Source organism: Lethenteron reissneri, chromosome 55, assembly GCF_015708825.2.
Source record: "Lethenteron reissneri isolate LAM-NWPU_2019-01 chromosome 55, ASM1570882v1, whole genome shotgun sequence".
Classification (NCBI taxonomy): domain Eukaryota; kingdom Metazoa; phylum Chordata; class Hyperoartia; order Petromyzontiformes; family Petromyzontidae; genus Lethenteron; species Lethenteron reissneri.
This window is the reverse complement of record NC_083833.1, coordinates 1,946,987-1,965,080: the sequence shown is the minus strand read 5'-3', so window position 1 is coordinate 1,965,080 and position 18,094 is coordinate 1,946,987. Positions and strand designations below refer to the sequence as shown.

The 18,094-nt window shown below is 49.3% G+C and overlaps 1 protein-coding gene across 4 annotated transcripts in view; it reads right to left on the bottom strand.

The window, feature by feature from the left end:
- LOC133356749 (serine/threonine-protein kinase WNK1-like) overlaps nt 1-3,782 on the bottom strand; it is a 149,352-nt gene extending 145,570 nt beyond the window's left edge. For all 4 annotated transcript variants that reach the window (XM_061574403.1, XM_061574404.1, XM_061574405.1 and 1 more), the window contains exon 1: nt 1,997-3,782. In XM_061574403.1, the coding sequence (XP_061430387.1) occupies nt 1,997-3,046 (1,050 nt within the window). In that variant the 5' untranslated portion in view covers nt 3,047-3,782. The remainder of the gene's footprint in view (nt 1-1,996) is intronic.
- Nucleotides 3,783-18,094: the final 14,312 nt, after the last annotated feature.

The window sequence follows — 18,094 nt, the reverse complement described above, 5'->3', positions numbered from 1 at the left end:
AAGCCTCAACGAAGCTCAGAGAGTAATTGCAGGAGGGTCCTGCAACTGGAATGTTCCGCCCATTGCAGTTCACGAGCCCGAGCTGGGCTTCACGTGCAAAGGAAAACGGAGTGGGGACAAAAGTGAAGAAGGATTTAAAGGGGTAGGAAAGCCAAGGTCTCGGCACAAATAGATTCTATAATCCACTGCTGTACCGCCATCTCCTGGCCACCTTGCAAAGCGGCTTTAAATTGCATCGACGTGTCGCTGTGGGTGGGGAGGCCATTCGTTCATTTCAGCCGGGTCTGTCCGGGGGGGGGAAGCGACCGAGAAAATATGTCTGCACCCTTCCCACCACATCCAGTATACCAAAGACAAAGATCCTCCCGTATAGCCTACACAGGCTGGTGGGGGCAAGTGCTGTTAGCGAGCACTCCGCTCTCTCGCGCTCCGGCTACGACTACGAGTCACGTGCCACACCTAGTCCGGTACAGCAGCGATCCAGAATTAAAAAAAAACCCACACACATTGAGTGAGACCATAAGCCCTGTTTTTTCTTGACGAACATAACGTAGATAGCAGAGGATGGGCTCATACGTTTTCATGGAGCTCCATTAGGGACAGTAATATCTGAACGCTGAGCAATCATCACAGGTTAAACCGGGTTCTCAAGTGTAGCAAATGCATGGCCATATCCCCAGCCATCTTTCACTGTACAACATCTAACACACCTTAGGCATCGACACACATATATATATATATATAACCAGCTAGTGCTCTCAATTTCAAACTCTCATAATTCACGATTTTGCTTCGACGAGCATGTGAATGACGCTCTTTAACAGGCGGCGCACCCTGAAAGTTGTGCCTCTAGGGCGGGTCAAGAGGCTACCAGAAGTCGTTTTTTGTGGGGTCATCTCTGGCACAGGGTGGTGCAATGCTTACTGCAAAACAATCCAATTGGGGGTTTATTAATCTCATGGGAACTTGACACGAGACAATAGTGGAACGAGAATACAATTTAGAGGGAAGAATACAACGAAACTTGATTTAAACAAAACATAATTTGATCTAAATTAAGTTACACCCCCGTGACTTTCCTAAACTGCACATTACAGTAGTAGCCCTAATTGGGGATTGTACAGTTATTCGTATGCGGGCGCCACGGTGGCGAGATGTTAACTTCCTTTCTGGTATGCAGGAGGTCGTGGGTTCGATCCCGACCCTGATGCCTGCTGTACAAATGGAGTTTGCAAGTTCTCCCCGTGGTCGCGTGGATTTTTCTCCGGGTCCTCCGATTTTTGCCCTCCACATTTAGAAACACGCGTTAAGAGTTATTTGGCTGCTGTAAAATGCCCACGTGATGTTAAGCGACCTCGTTGAGATATCATTCGTGATATCCAGGTCGCTTCTTAAAAAGAGCTAACACAGCTCAGTGGGCCTTACCTGGTAAAAAAAAATAATAACACTGGTCAACACACTCTTTCTGGCATAAGGTATTCCAACGGGTTTAAGGTAATTTTGGGGTGCTGATTCCACATCTGGCATCAGTTTGTGTCTATCACATCAGGTTTTTGAGATATCAAATATTGCGTTTTCAATAAAAACTGCACAAGAAAAATATTAAATAAATGTGGATATCTACATAAAATTATATTATAAACACACTATCCTAAAAATACAGCACCATATTTTAACACTAAAGCAGTCACTGACTCACACCAACTTGCAATCATAAGTGACAGAGTTAATTTCGGGTAAAATCAATGAAAATGGGGTATGCCGATAGCATAAAATGAGATGTGATAGAGCAAATCTGAGATCAGATTTGGAATCAGCACCCTGAAATTAGTCTAAAACAACTGCAAAATTCCAGGCCAGAATTTTTTTTTTTTTGTTGACCAGTGTAATACACCCAAGAACCCCGTTTAATCAATCACGGATTCTAACTCAGGCTCACAACCATCGCCGGCTCCAGCTGCCAAACCCCACGCCCGACCCTCGCGACCGCACTCACCTGCAGCTCGCACCACGCCACATCCACCCACGTGTCCGTGTCCAGACCCTTGTAGACCGTCTTGAAGGAGCCGCGGCCCAGCTCAATGCTGAACTTGAGAAATCGCCCTCGAGGCGAGGTGTCCACCGCCTTCATGCCCCTATCGTCGTCCGTTTCTTCATCGTCTGAGTCGTTATTTTGCGTATTCCGCTGCTCCTGCTTCTGCGGATGTTGCTGCTGCTGTTGCTGCGGCTGCTGCTCATTCTGCTGCTGTTGCTGCTCAAGATGCAACTGGGGGTCTTCTGGCACCTCCAGCTGCTGCTGCTGCTGGATCCTCTCTGTGCCATCTGCTGAGTCGAGGGGTTCCACCGTGACCGAGGGGGTCTCGGCATCGTCTCCGCTCTCCGAGCTCTCCTGACTTTCGGGCCCCGCGTACTCGTTCACGATCAGCTTCACGTCGTCGCTACTCTTGAAGGTTACCGCAGCTGAGTTCCTGCGACGTACGGCCACGACCGAATGCGCCACCTTCATCTTCTCATCGCCGTCCTCCTCGAGTGTATATTTATCCTCGTCCTCGTCGTCCTCGTCATCATCGTCGTCGTCGTCATCGGCATCATCATCGTCGTCCTCATCATCGTCGGCGCTGCGAGTGCATCGCTTGATCCTGGTGTTGCTGCCTCTCAGCCTTGCGAACGGGACACCACCACCACCACCACCTCCTCCTCTTCCACCTGGTCCATCACCTCCATCACCTCCACTACCACCAACGTCTTCGCCGTCTCCGCCGCCACTCCCCTTAGATCCGCTCAGCTCGAGGCCGTTGACAGGACCCGGGCACTCTCCATCCGAGGCGCTCGCCTTTTCGCTCACGCTCGAGTCGCAGAGGTTCACGCTGCGACGCACGAATCGCCCCAGCTCGACGCCTCGTCGCCTCCTGTCCGTCACGAGCAGGCTCTTGCTCCTCCTGCGGCACACGGGCTCGGGCAGGTCCACATCGTCCCACTCGTGGGCCACAGAGACGGCTACATCGCCTCCCCAGGCGCCGATGACGTCCAGGGCCGCTTGAGACATCTCGATTCCTCTCAACGCGCGGCACGGAGCGGCATGACACGAGGTGCCGTTGAGGATGGTGACGCTGACCACGACGATGTTGGAGTTGTTGCGAGGTGGACTGGCCGTCCCTGTTCAACGCCCGCAGCTAAGCACGCGCGCTGCTGATCACAGGCGCCGCCACCGTCCGCTCGTTCATGATTACACAGCGAACGCACACGCACAGACACTCACACTCACTCGCACTCACTCACACGCACACTCACTCACACGCACGCACACCCACACGCACAGACACACTCACACGCACAGACACGCACACGCACTCACTCACACTCACAGACACACTCACTCGCACACACTCACTCACACTTACTGCACGCACAGACACACTCACTCGCACACACTCACTCACACACACACGCACAGGACACGCGCGCAAAGGCACGAGCAATATATATTGTTTGTGCGCACTCAGCAAAAATTCTCGCTTCCCAGGAGGACACGGCGCTCGCCGACAACCAAAAACTCCGATGACTGCCGCTGCTGCTGCCGCCGCTGCTGCTTCTTCTCCAGCGCAGTGGAGCCGTGTCCGTGGTCAGCCCGAGTCGTTGTGACGATGCCGGGCGACTCGAGCGAGAGAGTGCGACTTCGGGAATGAGAGACAGAGAGACGCGTTCGCTGTCACTGCCACTACCTCCACCAAACAGCGGCGGCGGCTTTGCCGATCGCTCTGCGGAGCGCGTCGCGTGTGCGCTCCGTGCCAAACACGAGCGGGGGAGGGGGCAGAGGAGGAGGAGGAGGGGGCAGAGGAGGCGGCTTCACGGGTGGAGGGAGGCGGGGGGATGAGTGCGCGTGGATGCGGGCGGGGTTAGCGAGGGGACGCTCACTGCGCTGGGGGGTGTGATGGTGAGTTCGCGTGCGTGCTCGACTAAAAATGAGTACCCGGTGCGATGTGTAATCGTCGCCACTAAGGGAGACAAAGGCGGCCGGGCGTGGTGCTGACCCCCCACCTCGTGTGCCGTTCTGGTTTTCTTCGGTGCTCGCTAACAGCACTTGCCCCTACAGTCTGTAAGAGGCTATACGGGGGTCTTTGTGCTTGTGGCTGTGTGTGAGTCTGTGCGCGCGTGTGTGTCTGTGTGTGTGTGTGAGTCTGTGCGTGTGTCTGTGTGGGGTGTGAGTCTGTGCGTGTGTGTCTGTGTGGGGTGTGAGTCTGTGCGTGTGTGTCTGTGTGTGTGTATGAGTCTGCACGTGTGTGTCTGTGTGTATGTCTGTGTGTGAGTCTGCACGTGTGTGTGTGTATGTGTGTGTCTGTGTGTGTGAGTCTGCGCGTGTGTGAGTCTGCGCGTGTGTGTGTCTGTGTGTGTGAGTCTGTGTGTGTGTATGTGTGTCTGTGTGTGAGTCTGCACGTGTGTGTGTGTCTGTGTGTGTGATTCTGCGCGTGTGTGTGTGTCTGTGTGTGTGTGAGTCTGTGTGTGTGTATGTGCGTGAGTCTGCGCGTGTGTGTGTGTGTCTGTGTGGGGTGTGAATGTGGAGAGCGGTGGCGCAACGGTTGGCGCGCTGCGCTACGAACCCCCCGTGACCAGCGTTCGATTCCAATAACACTGGCGGACACTTGAACCGGTCCTGGGCTCTCTTAGGTCGACTCAGCCTCAAATGAGTACCTGGTGTGGTGTGTAAATCTTCTCCACTGGGGAGACAAAGGCGGCCGGGCGTGGTGCTGGCCACCCACCGCCTCGTGTGCCGTGCCGGCCTGCATAGGTGCTCGCTAACAGCACTTGCCCCTGCAGTGTGTTAAGGCTATACGGGGGATCTTTGGTGGGCGTGTTTGTGAGGAGTGGCTGTGCGTGTTTGTCTTTGTGTGTGTGCGTGTGTGTGCGTGTCCGGTGTGATGATGGTATCTGCCCGTGTGTGGACTGCCGCGCGTGTGTGTGTGTAGGGAGCGGTCGCGTCTGTGATGATAAGGGTGGTTGCGCTTCTAAGTGTGTGTGTGCGTGCGAGTCTGCGTGTGTGTGTGCATGTGTGTGTGCGCGCGTCTGCGTGTGTGTAAGGGTGTGTAGCGGTGGCGCAGTGGTTAGCGCACTGCGCTACGAACGCGGTGACTCTCACGACCAATATTTGAACCGGTCCTGGGACTCCACGAGGTTGACTCAGCCTTAAATGTGTGCCTAGTGCTGATGTGTAAACACATCAGAGACAAAGGCGGTCGGGCGTGTGGGGGCCCAACCCCATGTGCCGTGCCGGCCTTCATAGAAGCTCGCTGATAACCGGTCTGCTGAGGCTATACGGGGGATCTTTGTCTTTGCGTGAGTCTCTGTGTGTGCGTGCGGGTAGCAGCGGCGTGTGTGATGATATGAATGGCTGCGTGTTGTGTGCGAAGCTATGCGTGTGTGTGGGGGGAGCGGTGGTGTAGCGGTTCGGGCACTGCGAGAGGAATCCAGCGCAGACGAGTTCGATTCCGGCTCGCGGCCAAAACCGGCGACAAATGCACGAACCGGTCTCGTGGGCCTCGACTCAACATGAGTGCTTCACTTTGAGGACCTAATATCAATCAGTACAGTACCCCCCCCCCCCATACCTCGTGTGTCGTTCCGGCATTCGTAGGTGCTACTCGCTGACAGCACTTGCCCCGGCAGTCTGTTGAAGGCTATACGGGGGATCTTTTTTTTTCTTTGGGTGGAGGCGGCGGTGTAGTGGTTAGCGCACCGCCCTACGAACCCTACACAAACCGAGTTCGGTTCTGGGACACGGTCAACATTCAATCATGGGTGGCGAGTGATAATTGAACCCGATCCTGGGCTTCCCCTGGGTCGACTCAGCCTTAAATTAATATATAGCCTGGGGCGTGGTGCTTTCCACACCACTCTCCTCTTGCGCGGACAGCACTTGCCCCAGCAGCCTATGGAGGCTGCACGGGGGATCTTTGCATTTGACTTTGCGTGAGTGTGTGTGTGTATGTGTGTGTGTACGTGTTTGATGTGTTCACGATAGTGTTAGCGGTCAGCGCTACGCTGCACTGCGAGCCTGACGACCTCAGTTCGACTCCCGCTCACGGTCAACACCGGTGACGATTATCTGAACCGGTTCTGGGCCTCTCCTAGGTCGACTCAGCCCCAAATGAGGACCCGGTGCGCTGTGTAAGCATCGCCACTGGGGAGACAAAGGCGGCCGGGCGTGGTGCTGGCCACCCACCCGCTCGTGTGCCGTGCCAACCTTCACAGGTGCTACTCGCTAACAGCACGTGCCCCCAACACTCTGTACAGGCTACACGGGGGTCTTTGTCGTTGTGTGCGTTCACGCCCCACATGCTCAGTTGCCCTCCGCGGACAGCCGCGATGACGTCCGCGCTTCAAGTCCACTCCGGATCTTACAGCCATAAAACAAAAAGGGCAGAGGGAGGAGGGTGGTTTGGTGGCGAGGGATGAGGGGAGGAAGAGGCGATAGAAGGAGAAGAGATGAGGAGGTGGAGAGAAGAAGAAGATGAAGAAGAGGGGAGAGAATGAGAGACCAGACAGACGGTAGGACAGGGATGTGTGCAATCGATGGCCTTTGGGTCTGATGCCGAGACGACGTGTACGTATCATCGTTGCAGTTATCCCCCTGCATGCAAGTCTGTCCAGATATAAATCAATGAAAGCGCTTGATTTTTTTTTTACGAGCAGCTGGTAACGCGAGCTATAGTCTGCCTTGATATTGCAACTCGAACGCACACAAAAGCGACGGTGTGAACGATTTTTTTTGTTACTTTTATGATTACGCTGCGGCCAAAGTCTTAAATACGACAGGCGTTGCTTCGCGTGGCTGTGCTCAACACATATTAGTGTTATTCCACTCTGTTGCAACGTTACATGAGCGTTTACAGAGTATATACCCTGTTGCCATATTTATCTGGATCGTAAGACGCATAGTGAGCGAGAGAGTGAGCGAGAGAGTGAGCTAGAGGGGGAGTTTACATAAAGCCAAGTTTTAAAAAATTTAATTTAAAAAAATTACGAAATGATGAACGAAGCAAAGTGCCGAATACACCGAGCATCTTCTTGTTTCCACTGATCGTAAAAAAAAGACGCATCTCAGAACGTGTCCCCGCTCTCAGGTTGTAACAGAACCCGCTGTCAATGAGAGAGATACAGTATTTATTGTCTAATGAAGACAAATACACAATGATCCCACGTGTAGCCTTAACAGCCTTTTGGGGCAAGTGCTGTTAGCGAGCACCTATGAAAGCCGGCACGGCACACGAGGGGGTGGGTGGCCAGCACCACGCCCGGCCGCCTTTGTCTCCCCAGTGGCGATGTTTACATACATTGCACCAGGTACTCATTTGAGGCTGAGTCGACCTAGGGGAGGCCCAGGACCGGTTCAGACAATTGTCACTGGCGTTGGCCATGAGCGGGAATCGAACCTGTAGTGCAACTTAGCGCTCACCTTGCTACACTACCGCTCCCCACACCACTGCAGACATATATACACACACCTGCCCGATTATAGTACGCATCTGAAAGTGAAACTCTCCCTAGGGGTCGGGAAGGAAACCATACCTTGGCTCACCAGGAGAAGGCGGTACTGCAAGTGGACCCATCGCCATCTGTTTCCATCTGTACAGCAATTTCGTGTTTTGCCCCCTCGCACGCGCGGGTTTTCTCGGGGTGCTCTTGTTTCTCCTTCCACACGTTCAAAGGCACCAATAATTGGCTGAAAAAAAAAACATCTTAAAATAAAACAAAAATTACAATGCAGAACCCCGCCGTGAAAAAGAGTCCTAGACCCAGTTGTGGCTGTCCTGGATAAACAATTAAATAACGCTTGCTCTTTCACATGCAGATGGGAAATGCGTCTTATAATCCGGGAGATTTGCTTCGTACGAACGCGTTTACATGGTAGAACGGTGTATGGCGTGTTGGTAAACACGTGTCAACTCAAGCCCTTTATGTCACTTCACTGCTGGATGAAGGCCGCCTCCCACACGCCTGTGCCGTTCGTAGGGGATTGATTGACCATACTTCAGCACGCTGGTCTAGGTTAATGAAGGCGGAAAGTGCATAGACGTTAAAGCATACAAGTACAGAACAACAATGGGTGTTGTCACCCTGCTGGACAAAACTTTACCACGGCAGGCAAACCACCTCTGTATGGCAAACCAGCTGCGTGTCTGGCAGCCGACCCATCCAACACTATCCAGGCAAAATTCCTGCTTGGCTTGCGATATCTTTGGAGCGCCACAGTGACTAGGAGATGTTAACTACTTCGCCTGGTATACAGGAGACCGTGGGTTCGATCCCGACCCTTACGCCTGTTGTATATTTAGAGTTTTCGTGTTCTCCCGGTTTTACCCTCCACGTTTAGAAACACGCGTTTATATTCCTTTTTTTGGCTGCTTTAAATTTACACGTGACAAGCCACTTCGTAGAGCTGTCATTCGTGATATCCAGGTCGCTTCTGAAACACATTCTTGCGGAGAGAGCTGGTAGGAACGTTGGGTTGCTCGGTCAATGGGCAGGGTCAACGGCGGCGTGGTGCATTCCGCAAAAATGCCCGAATGTGAGAGCGGGCACAAGCCGGCGTGAGTAGGTTAAACGTTGAGTTTTATAAGGGCAACACGGGGTGACCAGCCCCTCCCCTCCCCACCCAGCCCCACCCCTCCCACCCCCACCCAGCCCCACCCTCCCCACCCAGCCCCTCCCCACCTAGCTCCTCCCCACCCACCCAGCCCCTCCCCACCCACCCAGCCCTCACCACCCAGCCCCTCCCCTCCCCACCCAGCCCCTCCCTCCCTCCCCACCCAGCCCCTCCCTGCACGACGGACACAATAATCCCCTGTGGGCTGGTGTAACCAGGAGATTCCTACCAGTAAAATAGCTACATAGCTCAATGGGCTTCCTTGGTGAAATAAAAAATAGTTTAATAATTAATTAGAGATCGGTCCCTAATGTACTGTTTTCGCATTACAAAACAAAAGTCTGTAATCTAAGTAGGTGTGCTCATTCTAAACGATGTTACTGTACTTGCAATGAACATACTGAGCGTCGCTGGGCGTCGCACATCTGGTTACATTCCACATTCGCATGACGGGGGCGAGTCGCCCCCCATGGGACAACCACTATTGACTGTCACACAAAGTGGGATGGAGCACGTTTCATCGAGCCCCGAAGAAATGTAGGGGCTGAGTCGACCCCCTATCGGGAGTTGAACTCTCAACGCTTCAACTGCAAGTGGCTTGCGTTTGTTTAACAGACGTCTGTCAATCCACTGCTGGATAAAAGCCTCCCCCCCCCCACTCCCAACACCACGTCAGTCGTTGTTTGACCATACTTCACCTTGCTCGTCAGCCAGCCAGTCAGTGCGGTTTGCTGAAATTGGAAACATTGAGCCGGGCCCATTCATTCGTGAAAGAAGATAAACACATTTCAGATTTTTTTTTGTTTAGTAGTTTTTGTGACAATACATTTATTTTTTTTGTTCACCCGGGGTTAGGGCCCATTGAGTTTAAAAGAGCTCTGATTCTATGGTGACCTCCGCGGGTTGGGGGAGGCGTATACATATAACAACAACAAATACTGCTTGAAACATCAAAGTCGCAAGCAGGTCAAAATAGATTTCTTAAAACATTGTGTATGTGCGTGTGTACCGGACTGTCCGACAATAGAGTCTTGTTAACTTCTCCTTAAGGAAGCTGCAAAGTCCTCAATGTCACCCGTTGAATCTCGGAAGCTAAGCAGGGTTGAGCCCGGTTTCGCACTTGGCTGGGAGACTGCCTGGCAATATCAGGTGACATACGCTTGGCCTGATGAGGCCAGAGGGTGGCAGTCCGAGACATCAATTGCTTCCAGTGCACCGTCGACGCTCTCATATCGAAGCTCCCCACCTTCACCAGCTCGCACGGACCAGCGTGGTGAAGTATGGTCAATCGACCCCTCTGTGACCAACTTGGCGTGGGCATGCATTCACCGGAGCAGCGGACTGACAATCGGGTGCTCTCTCCCACAGATATGTCAACAGTATTTCCCGCAGTAATATTACACGTGGCAGATGGTTGCACGTTCAGGTGTGTGGTCAAAGGGGATTATGCAATGTGCCCCCAAACGAATGCGCTGCAGTTGGGAAAGGGCTGTGGAGTAATTGGGTTAAATCATCAATCAATGTCGCCAGAACCCGCTTGGTCATTAATTCGCATCAATCCTGCTGATGCGGCATCAATGGGGCTCATTCAGGCTTCTTAGACTGCGGTTCAAATCAGTTCAAGGCCTCGGCACGCCTCTGTGCGTGCGTGTGTGTGCGCAACAGCCTATTACACCACCGTACTTTAAACCACGTGCCGCCCAAGTCATTCGCCAGAATCGGCGGCAGTAGTGGTACCATCGACAGCAGCATCACAAGCATCATCATCTTCAGCAGCAGCAAGAGTAGCACAATCGTTACTATCGACAGCAGCAAAATCATCATCATTTGCAGCAGCATCAGCAGCAAGCACTAACAAGACTGGTACCATCATCAACAGCAGTCGCATCAGAAGCATCTTTATCTGCAGCATCAGCAGCACCAATCTCCACTGTAGAGATGGAGCGATGAAACCAGCTCCTGTGCAGGTCCTATGCGGTTGTTACACCGCAGGACCATGAGAGATGATAGACCTCATCCAGCAATGGATCTACCAAGGCTACTGTCACATGCCACTCGTTCCTGGAATTGGCCAAAAATCCCCATCCAGACCCTTTCCTGTAAGAGTATTGAGACTCGGTGTGGCTTTTGGAGGTAAAAAAATGTTAGTTTTGGCATAGGAACGTGGAATTTCCACCACCGTACAACAAAGTCGGTGCAATGGCTCCACAACACCCGTTTCACCACTCAAGAGGCTGAAATCCAGGCAGAGCGTTGTCTCCGAAGACCCATTATCGGCTCCACCGTGGAAGGAAACGCAGGAACAACATGGAAGGAAATGCCTATAACCTTGGAGAGGACCGGATTCCTTCAAGGCACTGACCTCAAGGGGAAATACTGGTGGACTCCAAACCGAGCCAGAGCCGGGGGGGGGGGGGGGCGAGAGCCGGACGACTCGATGCTAAGGTGGGAGGTTCAGGGACGATCACGACTGTGAATGGAAAGATCAGACAACGCCGACGAATCCTGATCCACCGTAAACCAAAATAACTAAAGAAATTATATTTCGAATTTGGTATATATACAAACCAACCCCCACCACCGCGTCAATATTTCAATGCAAGTGGTGTGAATACGAGAAGGTATTTGATAAATAACGTCACGAAGCGGGCATCAGAGACCCGCATGCCACTCCCGAATCGCAGGTTGCTGACCCGTGGCTACGACTGTACAACATTCCGCTGTGCTGTACTGTTATGGTTAGCCACGTGGGACTTGAAGCAGTAGAGATGTGTATACGCCGCTCGCAATGAGTCCTATCTGCAGGTTTGCGTGTGGTGGGGTAATGTGTGGGTGCTCTCACGCATTCGAATACGATTGGCCACCGTGGAGGTGTAGGCCAAAATATTCTCTCGAGGGGCTCTTTCAAACTCCCTCTGATGGAGGCCCTTCCACCAGCAGTGGTGAAAGCAAGCAAATGCAGGGATGCGCCTGTACCCATGTTAAAGCAACGTTGGGCGTTGCGTCTGAAGATGCTGCGTGTGCGTGTGTTGCGGGTGACCGGATTTATCTGGCACGTACTCATGATACCGGGTACACGTTTTGGGTGCGTCTTACTTTCCGCAGCGTCTCGTGATCTGGAGTAATACGGTACGGCAAGGCCGTAGCCGTGGAGTCAACATTGGGGGGGACCAAATCTTCCAGGGGGTCTGGGGGTCCCCCCCCCCCAGAAAAAAAAAATCTAAATTTGAAAACGAATTCCCTGCCATTTCCTGCCTAAAATATGAAAAAAATTCACTAACACATAGAATGGACTTTTTATTTCTTTTTTTACAATAATGTTTAATAGTGTATTATATTACATTGCTCTGTTTTTTTTCTTTTTTACATTTTCTTGTTTCATTGTATGTAATGGCAGAGATTAGGGATTAATCAAGTACAACCATAATCACAATCATATAAACAGAAATCTATTTTATAGCAATATATTGGGGGGGTCGTTTTGAGTATATTTGAATATTGGGGGCTTTGCGGTACGGTGTTTGCAAGGCATTGTTGTTGACGTTGGCCAATTGTTTGTCCTGGAGCCTTGGCCAATCCCGGTGGCGTTGACGCCAGGGGCCCATGCGGTGGCGCTGCAATTGCAACTTTGGGATCAGGAACAGCGTGAATTGCACCTGACAGGGGATCGTGCAGAGTTCAGAGTGAGAATCGTTGTCCATGGCAAGCAACACCCAGGCCTGCATCTAGCCCAGGGGTCGTCAACCGGCAGCCGTTTGTTTAAACTTCAATAAATGTCAAACATTAATTGGCCCTAATGATAATAATGTATTACATATGGCATGTAATGGGTCACCATGGAATGTCTTGGTGACGACAAAATGTACTAGAGTCGAACTGTATTGTTAAACAATAATTAAAGGCGGGGAGGGGGGAACACTAAACAGACGCAGTTTATTCCATCATCTATTTTGTGTAAGTCATAATGTGCGTTGTCATCTGCTGTATACCCGCTGCTGTGTTTGTGTACGAGGAGCTCTGCGTGTGATGTGGCTCTCGAACAATTTTTGTTCAATGCAAAAACAAAACAAACATTGCTCTCCTATTTCATTCAAAGGTTTCCCCAACCACCTGATCTAGCCCTATTACATGCCCAGTCCTTGGAGTGACACTCAAGGGTGAGCATGCCAAACCTGTCAACCCACGCGGTTGGCATGTGTTCTTGTACAAGGGAATTAGGTTTTCAGGTCCATGCCGCGTACAGCAGTAATATTTAAAATACTTTTTTTAAAAACACGCTTTAATGAAATGTACCCTACTCGTAATGACAGAACTCCACGACTCCAGCAAGTGGCCCTGAAGCTTGCCACAACGTAACGGGCCGTGGTGATTTACAGCTAACGTGAGTTGAGTGTGGGCAATTAGACCCAAGCCGAAACATAACACATAAAAATGAATGTTTAAAAAAACTTTCATTTATTTGTTTTGATAAAATATAGTATTGTCATCAGTATGACATAAGTATACCAAGTTTGCAGTCGATACTACATTGGGAAGTGGGTTAAAATTGAGTTACTGTACAAGATTTGAGGATACGACAACAACAGAGTTTAATAAAAGCGTGTAATAAAAACGAGCGTTTTGTCTATTTGTTTGTGTTTCTCTCTTGTGATGGGACTTTGTGGAATGACTTTGAGGTGTATAAGGGCATGCATGGGGTAACCAATACGTATCTGAATTGTTCTGTAATAAATTAGGGCACTGATAAGGGAGTTGACAGCTTTTCTTGGAATTATCCCGAATTCGTGGCATTTCACGTAACTTCCAACCAACCTATCCCATCGTTCAACACGTCACAACTTACCCCCCCCCCCACCTACTATGTACAGCTTCTAGACGTGTTGCATTTAGACTCTTAGGTTTTTTCGGTAAAGTCACGTAGGTAAAAAGATATATAATTAATAATAGAAATAAAATTATAAATCACGACGTTTCGGAGGCAACACAAGTCTCCGTCATCATTTATAATTGTATTTCTATTATTATTTCTATTATTTTTTATTATTTATTTTTACCTACGTGACTTTACCGAACAAAACAAAGAGAATCTATCCTTGCAGTCACGAAAGCTTCAAATCTAGAATTGCATTTAGACGCTGTACATTACAATTGTAACGGGTATACTATCTGAATTAAATCACACACACACAAACTGGCTCTTGCTGTGCTGTACATTGCTATTGTTTTTCCTGATCCTCCCTTTGCCGGCCTTCTTTATTGAATTCTTCCATCATTTCCTGCAGTTCGTTTCCGTTGGATGTTATGGCGACCACGTCACCAGCAAATCTGAGGGTTGGATGATTAATCATCTGCGCTCTGCGATGGATCGACGAGGCAAGCTGGTGCGTGGCTTGGGCAGGACTTCATCCAGCGGTGGATTGATCACGGCCAATGATGATACATTGATGATCACCAGCAGGTTCAGCTACAAGATCGCCTACCTGTGCCACTGCGCCTCTAGTTTAGTTTGTCTACTGTGGCATCTCATCGCCACGATCATCACCCTGCGGCTCTACAGCTCACGTTGGAATATGATATAACATCATTTCGTTTTATTTGTATGTAGTTTTTTAAGAGATTTGTTTACTTTTCCTACACTTAGCACTCCTATCGTGTTTCTGTTATTGTTTTTTTGTTGTAACGTTCTGACCTGACCCTACTGGACATCTCTGACAAAGAGCTTTCTAGCTCATCGGATTCCGCCAGTATGCATAAACGTTCTGAGTCTCAACTCAACAAATCCTCCTCTCTACATCAAGATGTGGGACCTTATACTCTTAGGTTTTTTCGGTAAAGTCACGTAGGTAAAAATAAATAATAAAAATAATATAAATAGAATAGAAATAGAAAATTATAGAATAGAATTGTGTTGCGCCCGAAACGTCGTGATTGATTATTTTATTTATATTATTTTTATTATTTACTTTTATTATTTATTTTGTTGATACGACTACGCCACTGGAACGTGCTACCCCCGGTACTGTGCTGCTTAGAGCAGCATACATAATGGAACGCGCGTGATATTTTGTTTCCAGAAAATGCAACACATCCGCGGTTTATACTGTGACCAACTTGGGGGAAAAAAACCCAAACTTTAAATCATATGAAGCTAATGACTCGTAACTAAAAACCATTAACCTCCAAAGCTTACTTGGTGAACTTGAGAGGCGTCAGGCGAGGCACACGTGGGTTCGAATAAAAATAAGTTGCAATGGGGCGAGGAATGCGATGGGAGGGGTACATTAATTAACAAACAAAACATTCGTGGGAAAAGTTTCATTGAAAGTGTAATATATACAATATGCGTGTCACATTTCGAAGTGAATTCAAACCAACGTTTTCGTCATCATCATCAGCCATCATCAATCCACCGCTGGATGAAGGCCTGCCCCAAGCCGTCGCAATCTGTCACGATGCAACAGGACACCCAGCACCTGGAACATATATACGCAGCGATTTTTCACGGCTCCATCTCCCCGGTGGCCAATATCTCGGATCCGTCCCGTTGACTTATTATTATTCTTTGACCAACCCATCACTAATTGGTCAATAAAGCGGAATACCACTTTGTGAACAATCAACTGTGGGCTGTCCTATAAAGAGGCTGACCTCTGCCAAGGGAATGTGGAATTTCCGCAACAGGCAACGGTACCACCAATACAGTATATGTTAGTGCCATCAGAGGACAGTGCACCAAAATACATTGTTGTACTATACTTCTGCGCTCCCACAATTATACAGCGCGGGGAGGCTGTCTTCCAGCAGTGGATTGAGAAAAGGGCTGTACATGTGCAGGAGTGATGCTGCAATTAATTCGCGAAGTCTATATGTGAGTGGGCTTGATTCCATTGAAATATATTTACTTTGGGATGCTATGAAGCCCATGTTTCCTTTGCATTTCCTGTACCATTAGAGACCCAGAGCATGCGTGTGTATGCAGCACGCTGTAGACACTGGATGGAATATATTCGCAGCGATTTGTCTGCTTTCATATCCAGGTAGCAGTTCATTTTGGCACCCAGTGTGGCAAATCAATAAAAAAAAACGACCATCTGATTATCCGGGTTAAGGGGAGGGTTAGCTATGTAGAATTGGGATTAAGATACAATGTATTCTCTTTGTATTGCTTTATCAAAGTGCTCGTTTTACTTGCAAACTTGTTTGCGGTCACATGGGCACAGAGTCACTGACCCCTGGCGTTTGAAGAGCAGCTAATAGTTAAACCAGCCCGCACGATGCATTTTATTGTTGTTGCAAGCAGGGCTAATCTGCAACCCAAGATAATCCACCTACAGATATAATCGTGGAGTGAAATCTACGGTACAGAGAAGATAGCGTTTTATTCCTCTACCGGGCACCTGCCTAATATCCATACATGAAAGGATATTTATGTACACGCACCGTGGCGAGATGTTAAATCAGGATGACCTCATTAACCATTGAATACGATTGTGGGCACATTCTATGGGCAAGAAACGACACGTCCACCAGAAGGCGATGTGCGCACGCTGCTATTCATATCACTCATGTACAGTGCTACGTATTATGCAGCTGTCAATGCTCGGATCATGCCGCTGGCTCCCTATGCAGTTAAAATAAAAATATACCATCGGAAAGAATACTATCATGGGAAGAAATAAATCTCGCCAATAATTTCAAGGTAAGAAACATTATCTCACCATGCTGGATGAGGGGAGAACTTCATGTAAATGGATTCTTCAGTGGTGTATTATTACTTAACAACTGGCTAAAACCAGGGCGTGGAATGTTCCAGAAATACTGATAGATTTCCCAGGACAGGCACAGTCAAATAAGGACCATCTTGGGAAAACCAGGACCGGTGACATAGTCTGCAAATATCTTCCCAGAAGCTTCTGTGCTGTTGACTTCCTGCCCATGTTCAAGTCTCAACTTGATACTTTGCTTGTTACCTCTGCCCATGACTGACGACCTCTCTCTATCAGATCAATATGTCCATTGTTTCTGTACAGTGCCTGGATATTTGGTCATAGGTAGACACTACATAAATCCACATTGTGCTCTGTATGTAGGGGCAGTGGTTAGTTAATGGTCATACTGTCACGAATGTCCGTTAAATTGTAGTACCAATATCACCGTCCGATAAATACAAATGAAAAGTATGTTTTCGAACTAACGTGGAAGAATTGCTCATAATTAGTTTATAGTCCTGAGCCAATAGTGACATTCGGAAAAGCTGTCTTTGCAGGGTATATATAGAGAGAGGAGTGGCCTTTGTGTGGCTAAAGGGGGTCTATCAAAGGGACTTCATTGACATCATTGTGCAGAACTATTCTCTGAACCAAGACGATGCACTGCCAAAGTTCCAAATGAGAATGTCTCCATTTCATAACATGACACCGATAGGGAGTTTGCAATATACAGTACTGTAATAGGGAACAACTTGAACAAACTGTTCAAGTGTCTATCTGCTCAAACAAATGTTCAGTGGCACTTCTCCTCGTGGACAGACCTGAATCCGTGATGGAAATTCCACATTCCCATGGCAGTCCCTGCCTGCTCTGGGTGATCAACAATTACAGGAACAATGCATTTTTTAAACGTAACAAACAAAACAGTTCCCACGACTAAGTCCACATTATTGAGACTCATATCTTCTGAAACTAACTCTTGCGAAAGCACAGCTGCTGGTGACAGGAAAAAACAGCATTTCGCCACAGAGAAGACGCCGGCAGATTGCCACTAACACAGTGGAGTTCAACCCACCCCATTCGTGCCTGGTAGGAGGGGGGGATGAGGAAGAGTGGCTGACACACGCAGAAAGGGATGCTCCCACAACACGGTTGGCTACGTACGGTGCGACAAAAGTTCAACATACGTACAGGGACGAAACTACGGGGTATGCGGCAGCGATATGCAACACATAGTCGGCCAGAAGGGGGCTCCTGAATCAACAGATAAACAAGTAAAAAGTGTTAAGAAAACATTTTTCAAAAACATTCATTCAAAATATTACCTGCGGTCTAGCATGGACCAAGCCCGATAAATACATTTGGCGATCATATTAATAGAACAGTATAAAGTTACGCACGATCCAACCCCTTTGAGGAAATCCTAAACCGATGGGCCGACACGAAAGCAAGATGAACGTTGACTCAATTGTGCAAGTCTGGACCGCGACCGACGTTAATAAAAACCAACATCTCGTACAAGGAACCCACCATGGGAGAACCTCCCGGTGTCAACCTTCCACGCACGCCAAATGGTCTTGACCATCGACCGAACCAGGCGCGGGCATGGCCCATGGGGCCCACCCAATGCCACAAATTGGCACCGTCGAAGATTCGGTGGCCTGCGATGAGAGCGGCCACTGATCTCCAAAACCATCGACCGGCATCTTAAACAGCTGCTGCTGCTGTCTTCTTTAAAGGAGAC